The following is a 17,313-nucleotide window of genomic DNA, read 5'->3' as shown; positions in this document are numbered from 1 at the left end:
TCCTCCCCTCCCAGAACAACCTGACCTTCGTGGGCTGCGTGGGGATGCTGGACCCTCCCCGCAAGGAGGTCACCTCATCCATTGAGATGTGCCGCAAGGCCGGCATCCGCGTCATCATGATCACCGGCGACAACAAGGGCACGGCCGTGGCCATCTGCCGCCGGATCGGCATCTTCTCGGAGACCGAGGATGTGTCTGGCAAAGCCTACACGGGCCGGGAGTTCGACGAGCTGTCCCCCGAGGCGCAGCGCCAGGCGTGCCGCCACGCCCGCTGCTTCGCCCGTGTGGAGCCCGCGCACAAGTCCCGCATCGTCGAGTACCTCCAGTCCTTCAACGAGATCACCGCCATGGTGAGCCCCCTGGGAGCACCCTGTTCCCCTCCTCTCTGCCCAGCTCGGTCCCTTACACCCTGCTAATCACGGCTTCGTGCAGACAGGTGACGGGGTGAACGACGCCCCGGCCCTGAAGAAAGCAGAGATTGGCATCGCCATGGGGTCAGGCACAGCCGTGGCCAAGTCGGCTGCTGAGATGGTGCTCTCCGACGACAACTTCTCCACCATCGTGTCGGCTGTCGAGGAGGGCAGAGCCATCTACAACAACATGAAGCAGTTCATCCGCTATCTCATCTCCTCCAACGTCGGGGAGGTCGTTTGGTGAGAGCCCCCCACGCCAGGCACCGTGCTGGGGGGAGCTGTGGTGGGGGGACACATCCCCTGGGGCAGGTGACCTGCAGTCCTGTCCGTGCCCCTTGATCCTGGTGTGTGGTGTCCACATTGGCATCCCGAGACACCCAACAGAGCAGCAGTGCCTGGTCTTGTTCCCCAGGGGCAGGGGGATTTTTGGTTTATAATTTTACATTCCTGCCATCCCCTATGACCTGTTTTGTTAATTAATTGCCTATTTAAGCCCATGCCAATGCCTAAGACAGATGCAGATATTTGTTGACACCAGATCACACTGGTGCCCTTTGCATCAGATCCTGGGCAGCTTTCCCCGCCCCTGTCCCTACCCATCCCTCCCAGTAAATCAGCACCATCCTCAGCAATGTCAGCATCACTTGGGCATCCTTTGCCCTTTGCATTTCAGCGGGGTGTTTGTGCTGGGAACAGGAACCTATATGGCCATGGAGACATCAGTGGTTGGGTTTCAACTGCAAAGCAAATTTTAATAGCAGCAGGAACAAATTTCAGCTGCAAAATTCAGTGCTGGACTTCAGATTCCTGATCAGGGGCTCTGCAGGTTCACCTGCAGGACTTTGGGTGAATTTTCAGTTTGGGGGTTTGGATCCAGGGTGCCTGCTCACTCTCCCCTTGCATAACACAAACCCTTTCTCTGGCTGCCCAGAGCTTGTTTGGCAAAGAGAGATAATTTGGCATCTCTGCTTTTCCCCCACAGCATCTTCCTGACGGCCATCCTGGGCTTGCCCGAGGCCCTCATCCCTGTGCAGCTGCTGTGGGTGAACCTGGTGACGGACGGGCTGCCGGCCACCGCGCTGGGCTTCAACCCCCCCGACCTGGACATCATGGAGAAGCAGCCCCGCAACCCCAAGGAGCCCCTCATCAGTGGCTGGCTCTTCTTCCGCTACCTGGCCGTCGGAGGTGAGTCCCTGGGCAGAGCTGAGGATGGGCTTGGGGTGCCATGGGTGCGGGGGATCCCTTTTGGGTGCTGGGGGTAAGGGTGTCTCTCTCGGCCGCAGTGTACGTGGGCCTGGCCACGGTGGGAGCAGCGACCTGGTGGTTCCTGTATGACGCCGAGGGACCACAGGTCTCCTTCCATCAGCTGGTGAGTCGAGAGGGGAACAGGCTGACGTGTTGACCGATGGGCAAGGGCGTGGATTCAGGTGTTGGGGTGTTTTCCTCTACCTTTCCTCTGTGGTGGTTGTAGTGTTCCCAGATTCCTAGTGGAGAAGGCAATAATTTAAAACAGAAGCAAGTTCTCTCCCTCAGGCTCATGTTTCCAGCCTTGCTTCTGCCAGTCATCAGCATGGTGGGGAAAACTTGATTCAAAGAACCTGAAAGTAGCTCCTGTGCCTGATCCCACATTGAATGGGATCTTTTGTCACATTACTGTAGGTCTGAACAGGGTAGTGGGAAGGTGGATACCATCCCAGTCCAATGGCATGTGCAATGGAAAATGTATTTTTGATGGAGATGTGTGTGCTGAAACACCTTCTTTACTGCACTTGGAAGTCTCAAAGCCATAACCCTAAAGCCCAGTCACAGCAGAAGCTGGGTCACTTCAGACACTTTGCTCAGTTGCTCTGAACTGTGGGATATTTAACAGCAACCCAGTTCATCATGTGCCCCCCAACCAGTCGACTCTTCCTCCTCTCTCCTGCCTTTCCTGCTGCTCTGCCGTGTATTTACCAGCGGTTTCCTGTGCTGACAGAGGAACTTCATGAGGTGCACTGAGGACAACCCCATCTTTGAAGGAATTGACTGTGAGATCTTCGAGTCCCGATACCCAACCACGATGGCTCTGTCCGTGCTGGTGACAATCGAAATGTGCAACGCTCTGAACAGGTGAGGTGGCTGCAGGATTGCTCTGTGCCTGACTGAGTCTGTGCAGGGTCTCTTTGAGCATCTGTGGGTGGGCTGAGAGCTTTGCTTTGGCTCAGCAGAGCCATTCAGAGCGTCCTCACAGGGGGCTACTGGGTTTTCCATGATCAAACTCCTCCAAGGCAGTGTGCTGCTGCTGATAGCAGTGGAGGAAGGACTGGATCTACATCCATTAGTGGTTTGGTCATTAGTGATCAGTCCTAATCCATGAAGGCTGGTTGTGTTGAGCATTGAGATGGAATTTGCAGCAAAGCCTGAAGCTGAGCAGTCTGGAATAGAGATACAGCATGTGACCCTGCACCTTGGAGGGTTAATGGAGCTCCCAGCTTGGGCAGGTGTGGGGAGCAGGAGGTTACTGGGGCTGACACTGTCCCTTTGCCTTCCAGTGTCTCTGAGAACCAGTCGCTGCTGCGGATGCCACCGTGGCTCAACATCTGGCTGCTGGGGGCCATCATCATGTCCATGGCTCTGCACTTCCTCATCCTCTACGTTAAGCCCATGCCTGTGAGTGCCCTCTGCCACCTCTGCCCTCAGCCCAGAGGGCTCCTGTGGGAAAGGACATGCCTGGAGCAATCTTTGGGTCTGGAAGCTTTTGGGATGGTTGTCCCTAAAAGGTGCCCTCAGGTCCAGGTCCTGTGACTTGCAAACCAGGAGTCACCCTGCCCTTACCTAAGTCAGAAGCTCTTCTTATGGGCAGTGCAAAGGGGTGTAGGTATCTCCAGAAGGTGGTTCAGCCCCTTGTGGTGTCACCTCCTCCCTTTGCAATTCAAGGCTGGTGATACCTCAGTCAATGCCCAAGGGTGCTAAAGGTGAAGTGTGTCTCTGTGCCCAGAAGGTGACATTGTCCCTTGTCCCCTGCTGAGTGCCCTTGAGCACACAAACACGCAGTCCTAGCTCATGCCTCACTTTCCCCACCTGCAGGAGAGGTGAAGGACATAATCTTTGACTCATCTTGTCCAAGAGCCACCTTGGGATCATGATGGACCTTGAAATCCTGTTCTTTGGGCTGTCTGGATCCTCCTTCCTTGTGCCTGGGACGACCCTTTCTCAACCTTTGCCCTACAACTATGTGACCCTTAAAACAAAAAAATATCCCACCTCCTTCCCTCCTGACGTGTCCAATCCTTTCCACCTTGCAGCTCATCTTCCAGGTGACCCCCCTGAGCTGGCCGCAGTGGGTGGTCGTGCTGAAGATCTCCCTGCCCGTGATCCTGCTGGACGAAGGACTCAAGTACCTTTCCCGCAACCACCTGGACGGTGAGTGTGGGCTGCACCACCCTGGGTTGGGTTTGCTCTGTGGTGCTTTGCTCGGGGGTTGTGGCTTTGGGGACACCTCGCTCACCTCCTCTGCTCGTGCGATGTCTGCACCTGCGTGTCCACCCTGCTCTGGAAAAGGGGCTTTTCTTCCTACTCCCTTCCTTCCTGGTGCCACGCCTGGCAGAGCAGTTGGTGCTTACACCTGCCTGAAATGCTCCCTTTGGAGCTGGAGCACCGGGTAAACCTGCCAAGGATTGTTTATCCAGCTCCTCTCAAACCTCCAGGAACTGGATCCCTTCACTTATAAAATAAAACAAATCAAATACTGGTTTCTAACATGATCCCTTCCTTTTTTCTCTCAAGTTGTCCACCCATCTCTGTCCATCCTTGCCTTGTCTTGGCTGCCTCTGTGCTAAGATCAACTGAGAGCTGAACACCTTATAAAGTGGTTTTGATGGGGTTGCCCTTGGCCAGCACCTCTCAGGATCTGGCCCGTGGCACACACAGAGGAGAAGCAGCTCCCGTGACACCGGGGCAGAGATTCCCATGTGCTCCTGGACTCTGTGCTGTAAATCACAGCAGGATTTTAGGCAGCCCTCCAAAGAGATGATATCATCTTTCCTTTCATTTCTTGAAAAAAACCTCACTTGCTGTGGGGGATATCTCAGCGCTGAGTTAAACCCACAGGTTTTCCCAGCAGTGGCTGCGGGCCCAGGGCTGCCTGGTTGTGCTGTGCCTGTCATGGGCTGTCCCCTGTCCAGGAAAACATTTTTTGGGGTGTGCTTGCCCTGACAGTGATAGCAGGGAGAAGAAGGGCAGGAGAAACACTGTCCTTGCCTGGGGAAGCTCTGGGAGCAGATGAACAATCTGAGTGTGGGGACTGGATGTCCTTCCACAGCATCACCTCGCTCAAACCTTTTTTCACCCCTAAGGCAACCGGTGTTCTAGCAAACCCCTCCTTTTACCTTCACCCTGTAATAATGATCCAGGAAAACTCTGCAAAGCCACTCTTGCCTTTCAGGGCTGAAGGCAGGTCTGACCAGGCCTGTCAGGGAGGGATCTGGGCCTTCATAGCAGCTCTGTTTGGTTTCTCATGGAGCAGAACCCTGCAAAAAGGTGGAAATATGGGATGGGAAATTATTGCAAGCAAGAAATGATCCCAAACTGGTCGCCCTCCCCATCAGTGGGTCCTGGTGTGGTGGGGTGCTCATGTCAGTCTTCCTTTCTGCCTTGAGCTGATGCATAAACACAGCGATTGCTCAGAGAAACAGAGGTGCAGGGGCTCCTGTTTTTACAGACCAGATAGAAATTGTTTCTAGCTTATTTTTTTTAGTTGTTGTTTCTCTCACCAGACACGCAGGTCTGTTTTATCCCACAATTACAAGCCTGTAGCAACAATCCATGGCGTGGCACCGGGCTGGGGTGTAGGAGAGCTGGTTGATTCCTGGCTGTTTTGCATCCCATGCATGCCCTCGGTCTTCACTTCACCATCTGTGATCTAGGGATGAGTCTGTCTCTCTCCCACACTTTGTATTTCTCCTTGAAGTCTCAGCACTGTTGGAGGAAAGGCTTTTCTTTGGCTCTGCCTGCGCAGCTCCGAGCACAGCAAGGTTCCTGGTAGGCATGTGATCCTTCCAAGTGCCATCCTGCCAGCTCAGAGTGTTTCCTCCCAGCATGCTGGGTCCTCTGAGCTGCCCTCATCCCCACGGCCATGATGCTGCCGATGCTCACGGGTTGCTCTGTGTCTCACCCAGCCAGGGTTTCCCCTGCAGTTATTCAATCACAGCTGTGGGCCAAAATCACGCTTCAATCATCGGATTTGAAAGAAGTAATTGAAATTCTTCATCTTCCTAATTCCTCTGGGCTTTGAAAATCAAAGGGAAAAAAACCTCCAAAAACCACTTTTATGTGTGGTCTTGTGATTTTTTTACCAGGCATTCTCAGGACAGTAAGACCCGAGTGGAGCGGGGAGCACCAGTTGAAAACCTGCAAGACTCCAGAGCAAGGGTTGGCTTCCTACATGTCTCATCCCTGAATGCAGTATCCCTGTGCTTCCTACAAAGTCTTGCTCATGTGTGGTGGGGACCTGCTTGGAATGTGTCTGGGTGAACATGGCTTAGAAAAACAGCCAATACCAGAGCCCAGGGACCCTGTACCCAGACAGGATCTCCTTTCCCACAGTGGCCTCTGTGTTTTGCTTCAAAATAAGGTCTAAAAAGCCTGTGAAGTATCTGTTTGATGGCAGTTTTGGCCAAGGGCCAGGCTTGATCTCTGCAAGGCAGCACTTGGGGATGGTCTCCAGCATGGGATGGCCAAGGGTGTTCAGCTGAGGAATGCAAATGTATAGCTGTGAGCAGAATGTATATTCTGCTGATTCAGGTTTTGCATGGAAAAGTTTCTCCTTTTGATGAGATTTAGATAAGTTGTTGTGTTTCCATTATGCTGGATTTTCCTTGTCCTTGAAGTGGCCAAAAGCTGAGACTCTTCAGTTTTCACCGTGGTCTCAGTGCTTTACATTCCTCTCCCCATCATCCTTGCCATGTCCAGCCTTTCATCTCACATACTTTGCATGTCTGGCTGCCGCCTTCCCCTCCTGGCCCCCTCTGAGGTTTCTGCTGTCTGAGTTTTGGGAGGCAACGTGAGTGTGAGAGCAAGTGAATGTGCAGAACTGAGCTGGGTTGGCTTGGTGGGATCTGCAGATGTTCTGGTCAGGAACGTGGAGATGGGCCCTCTCAGGGTCTGTCACACAGATACACACTGGCAGGCTCACAGGGGCTGACCACCCTTAAGTACCTCTTGCTCTGGTATCTTTAATATTTTCCATGCTCTGTGCATTGAAGTGTTTGTTCTTTCTGAATCCTGTGGCATGCAGGAGGATGGTTTCCAGGCATCTGTGCAAAGACCTTGCAGAAGTCCCTTTTCTGAGTGGTTCTCAAAAGGTATCAAATCTAGAAAGGACACTGAGATAACCCTGGTGCTCATGTAGCTCTGTACACCCTCACCCCACTGCTGAGGCCACCCTGCTCCCCTCCTGCACTGTCCCTGGGCCTCCTCATCTTCACCATCTTGAAGCAAACCCATCAGAGCTGGTGGAGTTGCCACGGTGGTTGTTTTCAGCACACTGAGCAGCAGGCCCTGCCTGGGTGCTCGAGCATCACTGTTTCTCACTTGTGCTGTGGCAAAAGCAGGGGCAAATCATGAAGCAGGTGCTTTCTGCAACACAACTACGCACCTGCCCTGACAGCAGCAGCATCACTGAAAATCAGGAGTTTTGATGCACAGGAATTGACTTGGGTGTGTTTTGTGGCAGATTGGCATTTATGCAGCCATTTGTCCTTGCACCCAGCGAGCACAGAAGCCCTTGGGATGATTTTGCAGGAGCTGCAAGTGATGACTGCCCTGCTTGGGTCTCTGTTCCCTCCCTGGTGGGCAGCACAGTGCCCCACAGCCTCCTGCTGCCTCAGCTGATGTGCAGGTGGGATTTGCACCCTTGCATGAGCATCTCCATTGCCATGGGAGCTTTGGCCACTTCTCTGCCAAGCTGGCATCACCTTTATGCTTCAGCATCCTCCCAGAGGAGAGTGGCTGGCAGAGGTGGCAGTGTGGTGACAAGTGCATCACACTCTCTGCCAGGCGTCTAAGACAGCCCAAAATCTGCAGGGACCAAAATCTCCTTTCCCATCACAAAACCCCACCAGCAGTAGTGAAATAGAGCTGCTCACCCTCATCTTCCTCGGTGCACCTGGGAATGAGGGAACCCCCCAGCACTCCCCCAGGAGCAGAGGGGCTGCTGCCTGCCCATGTTCCCTGCGGAGGAGGCAGCATCCCTCTCCCTGGCACGGCAGAGCAGGGAGCAAGCGCCTGCGGCCGTGGCCTGCCCTTGTAGGGTAATCTCTGTGTGGAGCTACCTTGGCTGGGCGCTGGCAGAGGAATGTGTCCCCAGGGGCCAAGTCTCTCCCTTGAGCTGTGGGATGCTCTGCAGGAGAGCAGTGCTGCACCTTTCAGTGCTGGAATCTCCACATGGGATTTTCCAGCTCTGCTGCCTTGCTCTTTGGTTTTATTTCCCCCCCTCTCCTGTTTTATTGGGTATGTCAGTGTGTCATGCTTTAGAAATGGAAGAGCAGAGGGAAGCTGACAGCGCTGCTGCCCTGGGATGGGAAAGGGATGGGAAAAGGTTTTCCTTTTTGGTTTTCTCCTGGGGTTTGGGCTCTCGGATGAAGCTTGGTGCCCTGGTGCGATGGATGAGACGTGCAGTTTTCAGAGCTACAAGGGCTGTGGTGTTTCCTTTGGTGGAGGAAGTGATCCAGGCTGGCAGCTGGAGTCTGCATCCCTCCAGCAGCACCTTTTACAGGAACCTGTTAAGAGGAAAGTCAAAAGCAATAAGGAGAAACCTCCTCAAAAGCCTCGACTGTGCTGAGGGGAGCAGATCTTGCAGAAGCTGAGCTCGCGTTGTTCAGCTGCTGATTTGCAGATGCTGGAGGGCTGTGACCCCCCCTGGGAGGTTTGGTGTGAGGCAGGATCCAGATGGATCACCACTGCTCCATCATTTATCATTCCTGCAAACAGGTCCTGCATCCCCTGTGCTCCTGTCACCAGTGTGAGGGGAGGACAGACAGACACTGGCATGCAGGGACCTGCATCCTCCTAAAGCTGAGTGGGAGCCAGACCCTTGGCTGTTGCAGGGCTCATGGAAACGCCTGACTCTCTCTGTGCCAGGATTGGGTTATTTAGAGGCCTGAGAGTAGCATTTTGAAGAACAAACACTGCAGCCATGTCCCTTCCCTGTGCCTGTCTGCCCCATGCCATGGCATCCTCCCTGTTTGCACAACCACAGGGCAATGTGTTTAGGGGAAGTGCCATGGCTGGTGAATAACCACTGATGTGTCACCTGGTAGAGACTGTTCAGCTGCTGAAGCTGCTGAAGGGACACCTCTGAAATGGGGAGGAGATGAATTTTGATTATTGCACTGAGATTTAATACAGTGCAGTCGCCAGCATCCCTGCTGGGCACCAAAGCCCACGGTGTGGGGGTTATCTGGAGGTGTGGGGGTTATCTGGGGGGATGCTGCCATTGCAACAAGCCATTTTATCTTAGGACAGCTGGGCTGGGCTCTCCAGCCAGCACTGCAAAAAGTTTTGGCAGAAGTTGCAAAAAGGCTTTTTCCCTCTCTCTCCCCTGTTATTTATTAATTCCCCTGGAAGCTTGTCGGCACCGGGGTTGGCAGCGGGTGCGGAGCTCGCGGGTAACCCCGGGCAGGACCCCTATTTATCAAGAGCACAGTAACAGCAGTCCCCTGTGAGATGTGTTTGGTGATATGTGCAGCGATGAAAGAGAGAGAAATGCAGCTGAAAGATTGCCGATAAGTGATTTCTTAAGAAGTGCTGCTTGTGAGTGGGTTTTTTTAAGAAATAAAACCTGTTTCTGGGCAGAGTGAGCTGCCCCGGGCTGGAGGGCAGCTGCTGCCTCGGGGGGTCAGGGAAGCTCCTGTCAACTGCTTGAAAATTGAGGATCTGGTTGATGTGAGTCAAGCTCTGGCAGGGATTTTGAGGCTGCTCACATGGAGTTCAAGCTGAATACTGTAGCTTTCCTTCAGGCCATGTGTTGCCTGTTATCTTCCCTGTCCAACCTCATTCATCTGGAGGGAGGGAGAAGGGAGGAGGGCAGCCCTGGGGCTGGAATAGTGGCTGTGATGAGTAGATTGGTCCTTGCTCATTGTTCTGAAGGTAAATATATGTGTACTGTGTGTAAGTGGTGTCAGCCCAAGGAGCAGCATCCACAGATCTGGCTGTGGCAGGGACGGCTGATGGGATGCAGTGACTTTCCTTTCTCTCTGAGTCACTGCCTTTCTCAGGGTGATGCCTCATTAGGAGCAGTAGCAAGGCATCCTGCCTGCTCATCTCCCACCATTCCTGTGCCTGTATGGCTCTGCCTCATCCCTTTTCCTGCCTCCTGCAGGCTGAGTGTGCCGAGCCCTTCCTCACCCAGGGACCAGCATCCTCCTCCTCCTGACACAGCCTGAGCTGCCGTGGCTACAGTAGGACCAACTCTGTGCAGACAGGATCCCAGGTCCCCTTTTGGGATCAACCAAGAGCAGCCACTCTTGATAACAAAAACAGGGAGCTGGTTTGCTTTGAACCCTCACCAATATTTTTCCTTTTTTTTTTTTTTGCTTCATTTCAGGAGAAGAGGACAAGAAATGAATGACACGAAGGCAACACTCTGAACTAAAGGATCCTTAACTTGTAACTCGGACTGAAGTCTTGCATGTGTGACCATCACTAGAAGCCAGCAGGACATGCATGTGTCCGACTATCAGACAAATGCGGGTGAATCGTCGAAAAGAAAAATACTGATTTTGTTTTGTTTCGTAGCTTTCTTTTTCCTGTACATACGAGTGCAATTACTGGACAGCTGGCGTTGGGTTTGGGGATGGAGCTGTGTGGACCTGGGTCGTTGCAACGCGGTTCCTTGGGGATTTGTTCCTGCCAAATTTGAGATCCTCTTTCCAATTTTCACCCTCGCCGGGTGAGCTCAGGCAGGGCATCCTCCACGAAGGGGGGCAGTCGGGATTTTGGGTGACACGCCGAGCGCAGATGGGAGGCTGCATCCCCCAAGGGGATGGGGTGAATGAGGGCAGCTTCTGGGGCCAGGAAGGGCTTGGCAGTGGGTGAGGGCGGGGAGAGGGGTGAGGGGGCCGTGTGTTGGGGTCTCTGACCCTTGATGATTTCATCACTGCTGCTCTGCTGGCCGCTCCGGTGGCCACAGCATCTGGGAATACCTTCAGAGCGTGTCCGACGGCGGTGTGGATCTCACAGATGTGTGTTTGTACATTGAGATCAGGTGCCTGTGGTGGAAGGCAAAGTTCTCCCTATTTATCGTGCTGTCCCGTTTGATCCCTGCGTTGTGGAAAGCCCAGCACCTTCTCAGGCTCATCCAACACCAAAGCATGACGTAGCCTTGTCTGTCCTTCTCCATCCCACATCTTACATCCCATCTGCACTATATGAACCACCCTCCTCCTCGTAGGGGCAGCCATGTAAAGCAAAGCATGGGGACACCCACCTTTGCATTCCTCATGTCCACCACTCCCTCCTGGTCACACTTTCATCCCTCAGTGTATTTTTAACTACTTCCCTAGCAGGAGTAGAGCTTAAGTCTTTAGGAGCGTGTCCATGACTTTGTGTCCTCTGCTTTGGAGAACATCACTGTCTTGCACAGGGCATCCTTGCCAAGGGATCAAGATGGGAATGAATGTATGCTTGTACATAACCTGGTCTTTCTCCATGGGTGGTGTTTGTTGTGGCATCCCTTTTTATAAGGCACCAAGTTTATTTTGCCCTCTTGGGATTTTTCCACAGCAGGAGCGAGGCAGGCTGCAGTGAGGGTTGGTAGATCCTGAGTGGATTTGGGATCCATTAAATTGATCTGTCTCCATCAAACCACATCAGCTGAGAAGCTGAGAGTGGGTGGTTTCTTCTCCAGCTCTCCAAATCCTCCCTCCTGTTTTCCTCATGGTCCCCTATGATCCATCCTGATAATATTTAACTAGCCAGAGCCTGTATCTTTCCTTTCTCTTACATTCCAGCAACAGCACTAGAGCCAGGGTTTGGGGTAGCATTTTGCTCCTTCACTGTTGGGTTTTTTCTTCTACTTTTTGCCTCTTAAAAGCTTCCAGTGCTTTTCTGCTTCACCTGGGCAAGAGCTACTCTTCTTCTGTACAGTAGGTGCCAAATATCATCCTTCCTTTCTTTTCTCCATCACCAGCATTGAAGACGAGCAGAGCCCCCAGACCAATGGGAATGTACAGAATTGTTATACTACTGAGCTGATTTATTGTACAGAAAACCTTGCATGAAATGTTGTTACTGTATTTAATATATAATGTATTCAAGGAATTTTAATATGGAGCTCTTTAAAAAGATCTTTATAGATACTCTGTGGTTAGAAGATTGTTGCTGATTTTTTTTTTTAAATCTTATTATACTTTGTCTTGAAGAAGTTTTATTTTTCAAATGTGTTCTGTCTAATTGATTTAATTAGTTGATCCCATGGGACAACCAATTCCTCTTCAAAGATTTTCACCGTGGATGAGGTTCACCCTGGTGCAGAGGACCAGGGTATGACCCAGGTACTGCTCAAGCCTTCAAGATAAGGCTTCAGTAAGACTAATGCTGTAGACGTGTGATTTGCCTTTCCCCAAAAGGGTGGATTTCACCTTATTTTAGTACACAATGGAATTGTGTAGGTTGGAAAAGACGTCCCAGATGTTTGAGTCCAGTTCCATCTCTCCGTGCAGAAAAATAACCAGTGGGAATTTAATCCAGTACCAGCTCGAGGACATCAGAGGAAACAGCTTCTGTGTTTCCCTGAGGCTGAAAACCAGTTTGGGAGAGTCTGGTCTGGATTCAGAGGCCAGACTGGATTCAGAGCATCCCAGTCGTATTGGGAGGGTCCAGCAAAGCTTTCAGCTGCCACGTGGCATCTCCCTGGGACATTGTGCCTGCAGGAACCTGCTTGGCCCATCCATTGCACTTCCTGAGTTAACAGTGTTTTCCCTGGACTTGAGGTGCGCTGGGGGATTATTAATTTTACCCAAATTTGTGTATGTGTGTGTGTGGAGGAGTTGCTGGTGTAAAAGCCTGGGCAGGGTCAGTCTGTTCATGCAGTCGTTGGGTCGCAATTGTGAGTCGCAAACCCTGAGCCTTTGTGGGCAACAAACCAGAGCTGGGTCCCAGCCAAAGGCTTGTTCTTTCCAGCAGCAACAAATTCAGTTTGGTTTCTATTGTGAGCCTTCAGATCTACCTAGAAAATAGCACAGGTAACCTCCCCTTGCTAGGAGGGAATGTTTTGTCATATCATTTCCCCTTCTGAATGCTTGAGCACATCTCTCTTCCCCCCATCCTTCAATTACTTGGAATACAGGTTTCACTCCATTCTCTTTGATTACAGAGGCTTATACTTCAAATATCTTAATGATGTAGAAAAATATCCAGAGATGTAATTATTTTTTCTTTTATTCTTCAGTGAAGGGTCAGGATAAATCACAGAGTAGTTATTTATTGCATGTGTGCCACCAGCAGCCCGCTGGGCTGGAGCATGTTCTTGTGGAAACATGGAGATCCTAAAGCCAAGACCATCACTTTGGGATCAGGTCTTGGGTCTTACCGAGGCATCTGAACGTGCAATACAAGGGAGATGGGCCCTGGGTGGCTGCTTTGCCCAGGAGTTTGTTAAAAAAAGCAGCTTGGGGGCAAACCTCTGTGCTCCTTGCTTTTTTTGGCAACAGAGTTTAGGAATTATTTCCTTTTTCGTTTTATTTTGATGGTGCTGCCTGGCATATTTGAAGGCTTTAAATAAAATATTAGGTCTTTCCAGCAAGACCTTTAACATCGGTGGGCTGCTGTGGCAGATCGTCCACGAGGTGCAGGGCATAGGATGTGCTGGGATGGCAGCATGGGATTATCCATGAGCACTTTATACTCCTTCCTCAGGGGCCAAGCACCGTGCTGGGGTACAGCCAAGGTGGGAGGGGAGGGTCCCGTGTCCCCAGGGCAAACACCCGGTGGATCAGCTTTGGGCAGCAGCTGTGGAAAGTCTTTTGTACTGTTTTGGGATGTTGTGTCATTGTGGGAAGTTGCTGGGTGAGCTCTTCCCCCTGTGGTGTGTGATCCCATGGGGAGGCAGGTTGGAAAAGGAAAAAGGGCAAAGCATTGCATCCTGTGTTTTATTTGTGTCGTGTGGCCGCTGTAGGGCTCAGGGTGTGGATGAGTTTTGGGATTTGTGTGTTTGAAGCTTTGGCATTGGGAAGATGCCGTGTGTGTGTGTTTCTGATGCCAAGGCTGGATGGTACCACCAGGCTCTGGAGAGGTCAGTTGGAGGGACAGGCTCTACTGGAGGGGACTTTGTTCCTGTAAAAACATCAAACCTGGGATGGAATCGGAGTTTCTGCTCACGGTGTGGATGGCAGAAGTAGCTAGAGGAGCAACAGGAAAACTCAGCATTAATTTTTGTTTCTTCTTTTGTACATCAGGTTGATAGTGCTGCTCCCCAGACAGGGTCCTGCTCCACCAAATCTCCTCAAATAATTGCTGTGCAGGGGCTCAGGCTGAGAGATGTTTGTGAGATTGTGACCTTGGCATCACATCACTCCTGAACTTCAAACACACCAGAGTCCCCAATACCAACTCCTAAGATTTATTGTGATTTTTGGACCATACCTGCCATGGCCACCTTCTATAAATGATGCCAGAGATTCAGGATCACCTGAGTTGGTTTTTTCCCCCACTTCTGCAGTGGCATTTTCTGTCAGGGGAGACAGTGTGGACTCAGGTTTTTGGTACCAAGGAGAAGGTTTCACCCTGTGCAGAGCTTGCATGGCAAGGTTAGGGTTAGGGTTTGCAGGGCTGCAGTGAGGAAAGGCAAACACAGAGTGAATTGTGCTCCCTGGACCTTTCCTCGTGGTGCCATTCAGCTTTTGGTGTGGGTGGGGCATTAAATGAGCCAAAATCTGTGTGTGCCTGGAGTGATGGGGCCGTGGGTACCTCAGGGGGTGTCTGAACTGGGTCAATCCAGGCACTTGGGACCAAGAGGAGGGTGACTACTGAGCTGCCAGGGGGTGCTCTCAGTGGCTTGGGTCTGGGACTATGTTGATTTTTTTTTATATGAGATGCCTGAACAGCCAAATCTAGAAATCTCTGAGTTTGTGCTCTGTAGCAAAAGATAAATCATTATATCTTGGGGAGGGTGGGAGGGTGTTAACTGAGGGACAGAACTGAAAGAAATGAGGTTTCCTATTTTATTATATGAGAGATATTTTTCCACTAAATTACCGCTTCCTAAATCGTGTCCTTTGTCTGACTGTAAATATCCAGGTGTGCCGGGAAGACGTGGGAAGGCTCCTCGTGGTCACATCCATACAATGCACTCTGTTCACACAATATTGGGCTGATTTGTTTTATACTTAGAAAATTACAGAAATAAAAGCGATTTTACTGGATGACTCTTGGGTTTTTGTCTAGTTGCTGTTGTTGTTGGGTTTTTTTACCTTTTTTTTTTTTTTTTGCTTTTCTTGTCCTGTTTGTGGCTAATTTGGGGGGCATTTGGGAGCCGATGGAGCTGTATAGGAGTGCCTGAGGGCATTTTTCGTCCGTAAAAGGAGTTGTGCTCACCAGATCAGGATTTCTTGTGGGTTTTCAGAGGAGCCAAACTAGAAATGGAGCTGAGTTTGTGCCTGGCATGGGATAACAAAGGCAAAATGAATGGAGTGGCATGATGTGACTGTTGGGAATTTTTTAATTTGCTCTTGGGGCACAAGAATACAAATAACAGTGCTAATTTTGGCCGTGTCCAGAATAGTCATCACCTTATCACCCCCAGCTGAGAGGGGAGGATTAAATAAGCCCTGCAATGACCTCCACAAGAAATAATTATGAAATAAATGATAATTAAGTAACTTGGCCTCCTCTGAGAGGATGCCACAGGGCTTGGGGCCGTGCGTTCCCATCTCCGCATCACCCGGAGCTCTGCCCACGGTGATGTTTTGAGTGGAAAATCCTGATGCAGCTGTGGATCCTGTTTTGGAGCAAATCCGTGTTCATGGCAACGTCCGCCCTTGGTGCGGTTTTGCTGGGATGTGGCCCCGTGTGCCCCTTCCCAATGCCACGAGCAGGAGAAAGGTGCTGCACAGGGAAAGCCAAAAGCTCTGTGACCCACAGTGGGTCACAAAGAGGCACATGGGATACCCTGGCAAATGCTGGTTTTGGGAAAGGGCCATTGCTTGGCCTCCTCTTTTCTAGATGTAGACCATGTTCTTTCCATTGTCAGAGCGTGAGGACCACCCTTGCCATGGCTGGAGGTGACCCTCAATGGTCCCCCAGACCAGCCACCCCTGAGAGTGCAGTGGTGTCTCAGGACATGGGGGTGGAGGCAAAACCACCCCAAATTCTCCACCTGATGTTGCATTGGTCCCTAGACCCCTGGGGACCATCATCACTGGGGCTATGCTTGTCTTTTAGAGCCATGATTCAGAAAACAGGGATTACCCTCCCAAAAAAACCAAACCAAGGGTCCCTGTGCCCTATGGCAGGTGTCCAGTCATCCCATGGGATGTGCATCCACACTTCCAGTGGCCTCAGTGGCCACAGGGCCACTGACACCCTTTTCCCCCAGCATCTCAGATTCATGTTTGCTTTGGCATTGGCTAAACCACCACTGAAATATTTCCAGTTGTCACAGCAAGTGGGGGTGGAAATGCCACTTCTGAGGGGTGAGCACCTCCAAAAAACGTCTCCCTGTGCCGGGGCGTCGCAGCACGGGACAAGCACGGAGTGGAGCCAGCCCTGCTGAGAAGGAGCGAAGAAGGGTCAAGGACAAGTTAAAATTGGAAAGAAAACTGAACATGCTGTTTTGCAGGACCTTGCTTGCTCTCATTTGCCAATTTTTTTTCCACCCTCCCCTTCCCGTTGCCAGCAGGGCAGTGTCACCATCTCCTATGGCTGGTGAGGGCAAGGGGGTCTGTGCCAGCCAAAATTGTTGGGAAGAGCCACCGGCTCTAAGGGGCTCTTCTTGGCAGCCTCAACCACAGCAGGTCCCCTTTGCACCCGCTGTCATATTTTACATCTCCTTGCCTCTGTGTTACTCCTCCCCATCCAGAGATCTGAGCATGCTGCACATTTTTGTGCTGAAATTCAGAGCTCTGTGCTGGACTCTGCCAAGCATGAGTCTGGGTTGTGAAATGAGCTTCATCTCTTATTTTTGGGTTTCCTCCCCCCCCAATAAGTTTTTGGAAAAGCAATGTCCGACAGCCTGGAAAGACCTGTCAGCTTTTATGCCTTCCACAGCTTTGTTTTTGTGGGTGGGGGTGGGGTTGATCCCCATGAAGAGGCTTTCAGAGCACCCTCTTTGTGCTCCAGCAGCTCCTCCATCCTCTGTGTCCATGTCCCAGCTCAAAAAAAGGATGCACTCACATTTCCAAACATCTCCCTTAAAACCACCAGTTTTTTGCAGGCTGAGCCTCTTTAATGGGCAGGGGGAAGGAGTTGCTTTGGCAGCTGTGGACAGAGCCCTGTGCTGACCCTGTGCAGAACTGCCAGGGATACCCTCGGAGGGTCACCAGCCCTCAATGCCCTTGGCATCTGGCCCAGCTGGGGCTGGAGATGCTGGATGAGGCCAAGACTGGTGCTGGGGACTAGTCAATGCCAGCTGACCCAGGAGAGCATTTGGGCAATCTGGTCCTGGGGCTTTGCAACCCTGGACACAAACACAGATTTTAGGACCTCATTTGCTGTTTCTATATTCCCCTCTGGTGGGGCATGGAGCTTGATGGGCTCATTTTCCTTATCTCTACCTGGTTTTAGAATTAGAATCACCTGGTTTGGGTAGAAAGGAACCTTAAAGACCACCTCATCCAGTTCCCCCTCCATGGGCAGGGACACCTTCACTAGACCAGGTTGCTCAAAGCCCCGTCCAACCTGGCCTTGAACACTTCCAGTGTTACCC

The 17,313-nt window shown here is 51.6% G+C and overlaps 1 protein-coding gene across 2 annotated transcripts in view; it reads left to right on the top strand.

Annotated features, from left to right (window-relative positions):
• Positions 1 to 14,815, top strand: part of ATP2A3 (ATPase sarcoplasmic/endoplasmic reticulum Ca2+ transporting 3) — a 52,157-nt gene extending 37,342 nt beyond the window's left edge. Inside the window, exons 14-22 of one of the 2 annotated variants that reach the window (XM_027690813.1) lie at positions 15 to 350; positions 433 to 653; positions 1,396 to 1,598; positions 1,697 to 1,782; positions 2,389 to 2,522; positions 2,945 to 3,062; positions 3,698 to 3,815; positions 5,750 to 5,822; positions 9,997 to 14,815. In XM_027690813.1, the coding sequence (XP_027546614.1) occupies positions 15 to 350; positions 433 to 653; positions 1,396 to 1,598; positions 1,697 to 1,782; positions 2,389 to 2,522; positions 2,945 to 3,062; positions 3,698 to 3,815; positions 5,750 to 5,822; positions 9,997 to 10,039 (1,332 nt within the window). In that variant the 3' untranslated portion in view covers positions 10,040 to 14,815. The remainder of the gene's footprint in view (positions 1 to 14; positions 351 to 432; positions 654 to 1,395; positions 1,599 to 1,696; positions 1,783 to 2,388; positions 2,523 to 2,944; positions 3,063 to 3,697; positions 3,816 to 5,749; positions 5,823 to 9,996) is intronic. The other variant, XM_027690814.1, reaches the window with a different exon arrangement.
• Positions 14,816 to 17,313: the final 2,498 nt, after the last annotated feature.

This window comes from Neopelma chrysocephalum, unplaced genomic scaffold (genome assembly GCF_003984885.1).
Source record: "Neopelma chrysocephalum unplaced genomic scaffold, ASM398488v2 Primary Assembly neopelma1_82, whole genome shotgun sequence".
In the NCBI taxonomy this organism is placed as follows: Eukaryota; Metazoa; Chordata; class Aves; order Passeriformes; family Pipridae; genus Neopelma; species Neopelma chrysocephalum.
This window is presented reverse-complemented; position numbering and strand designations above follow the sequence as displayed.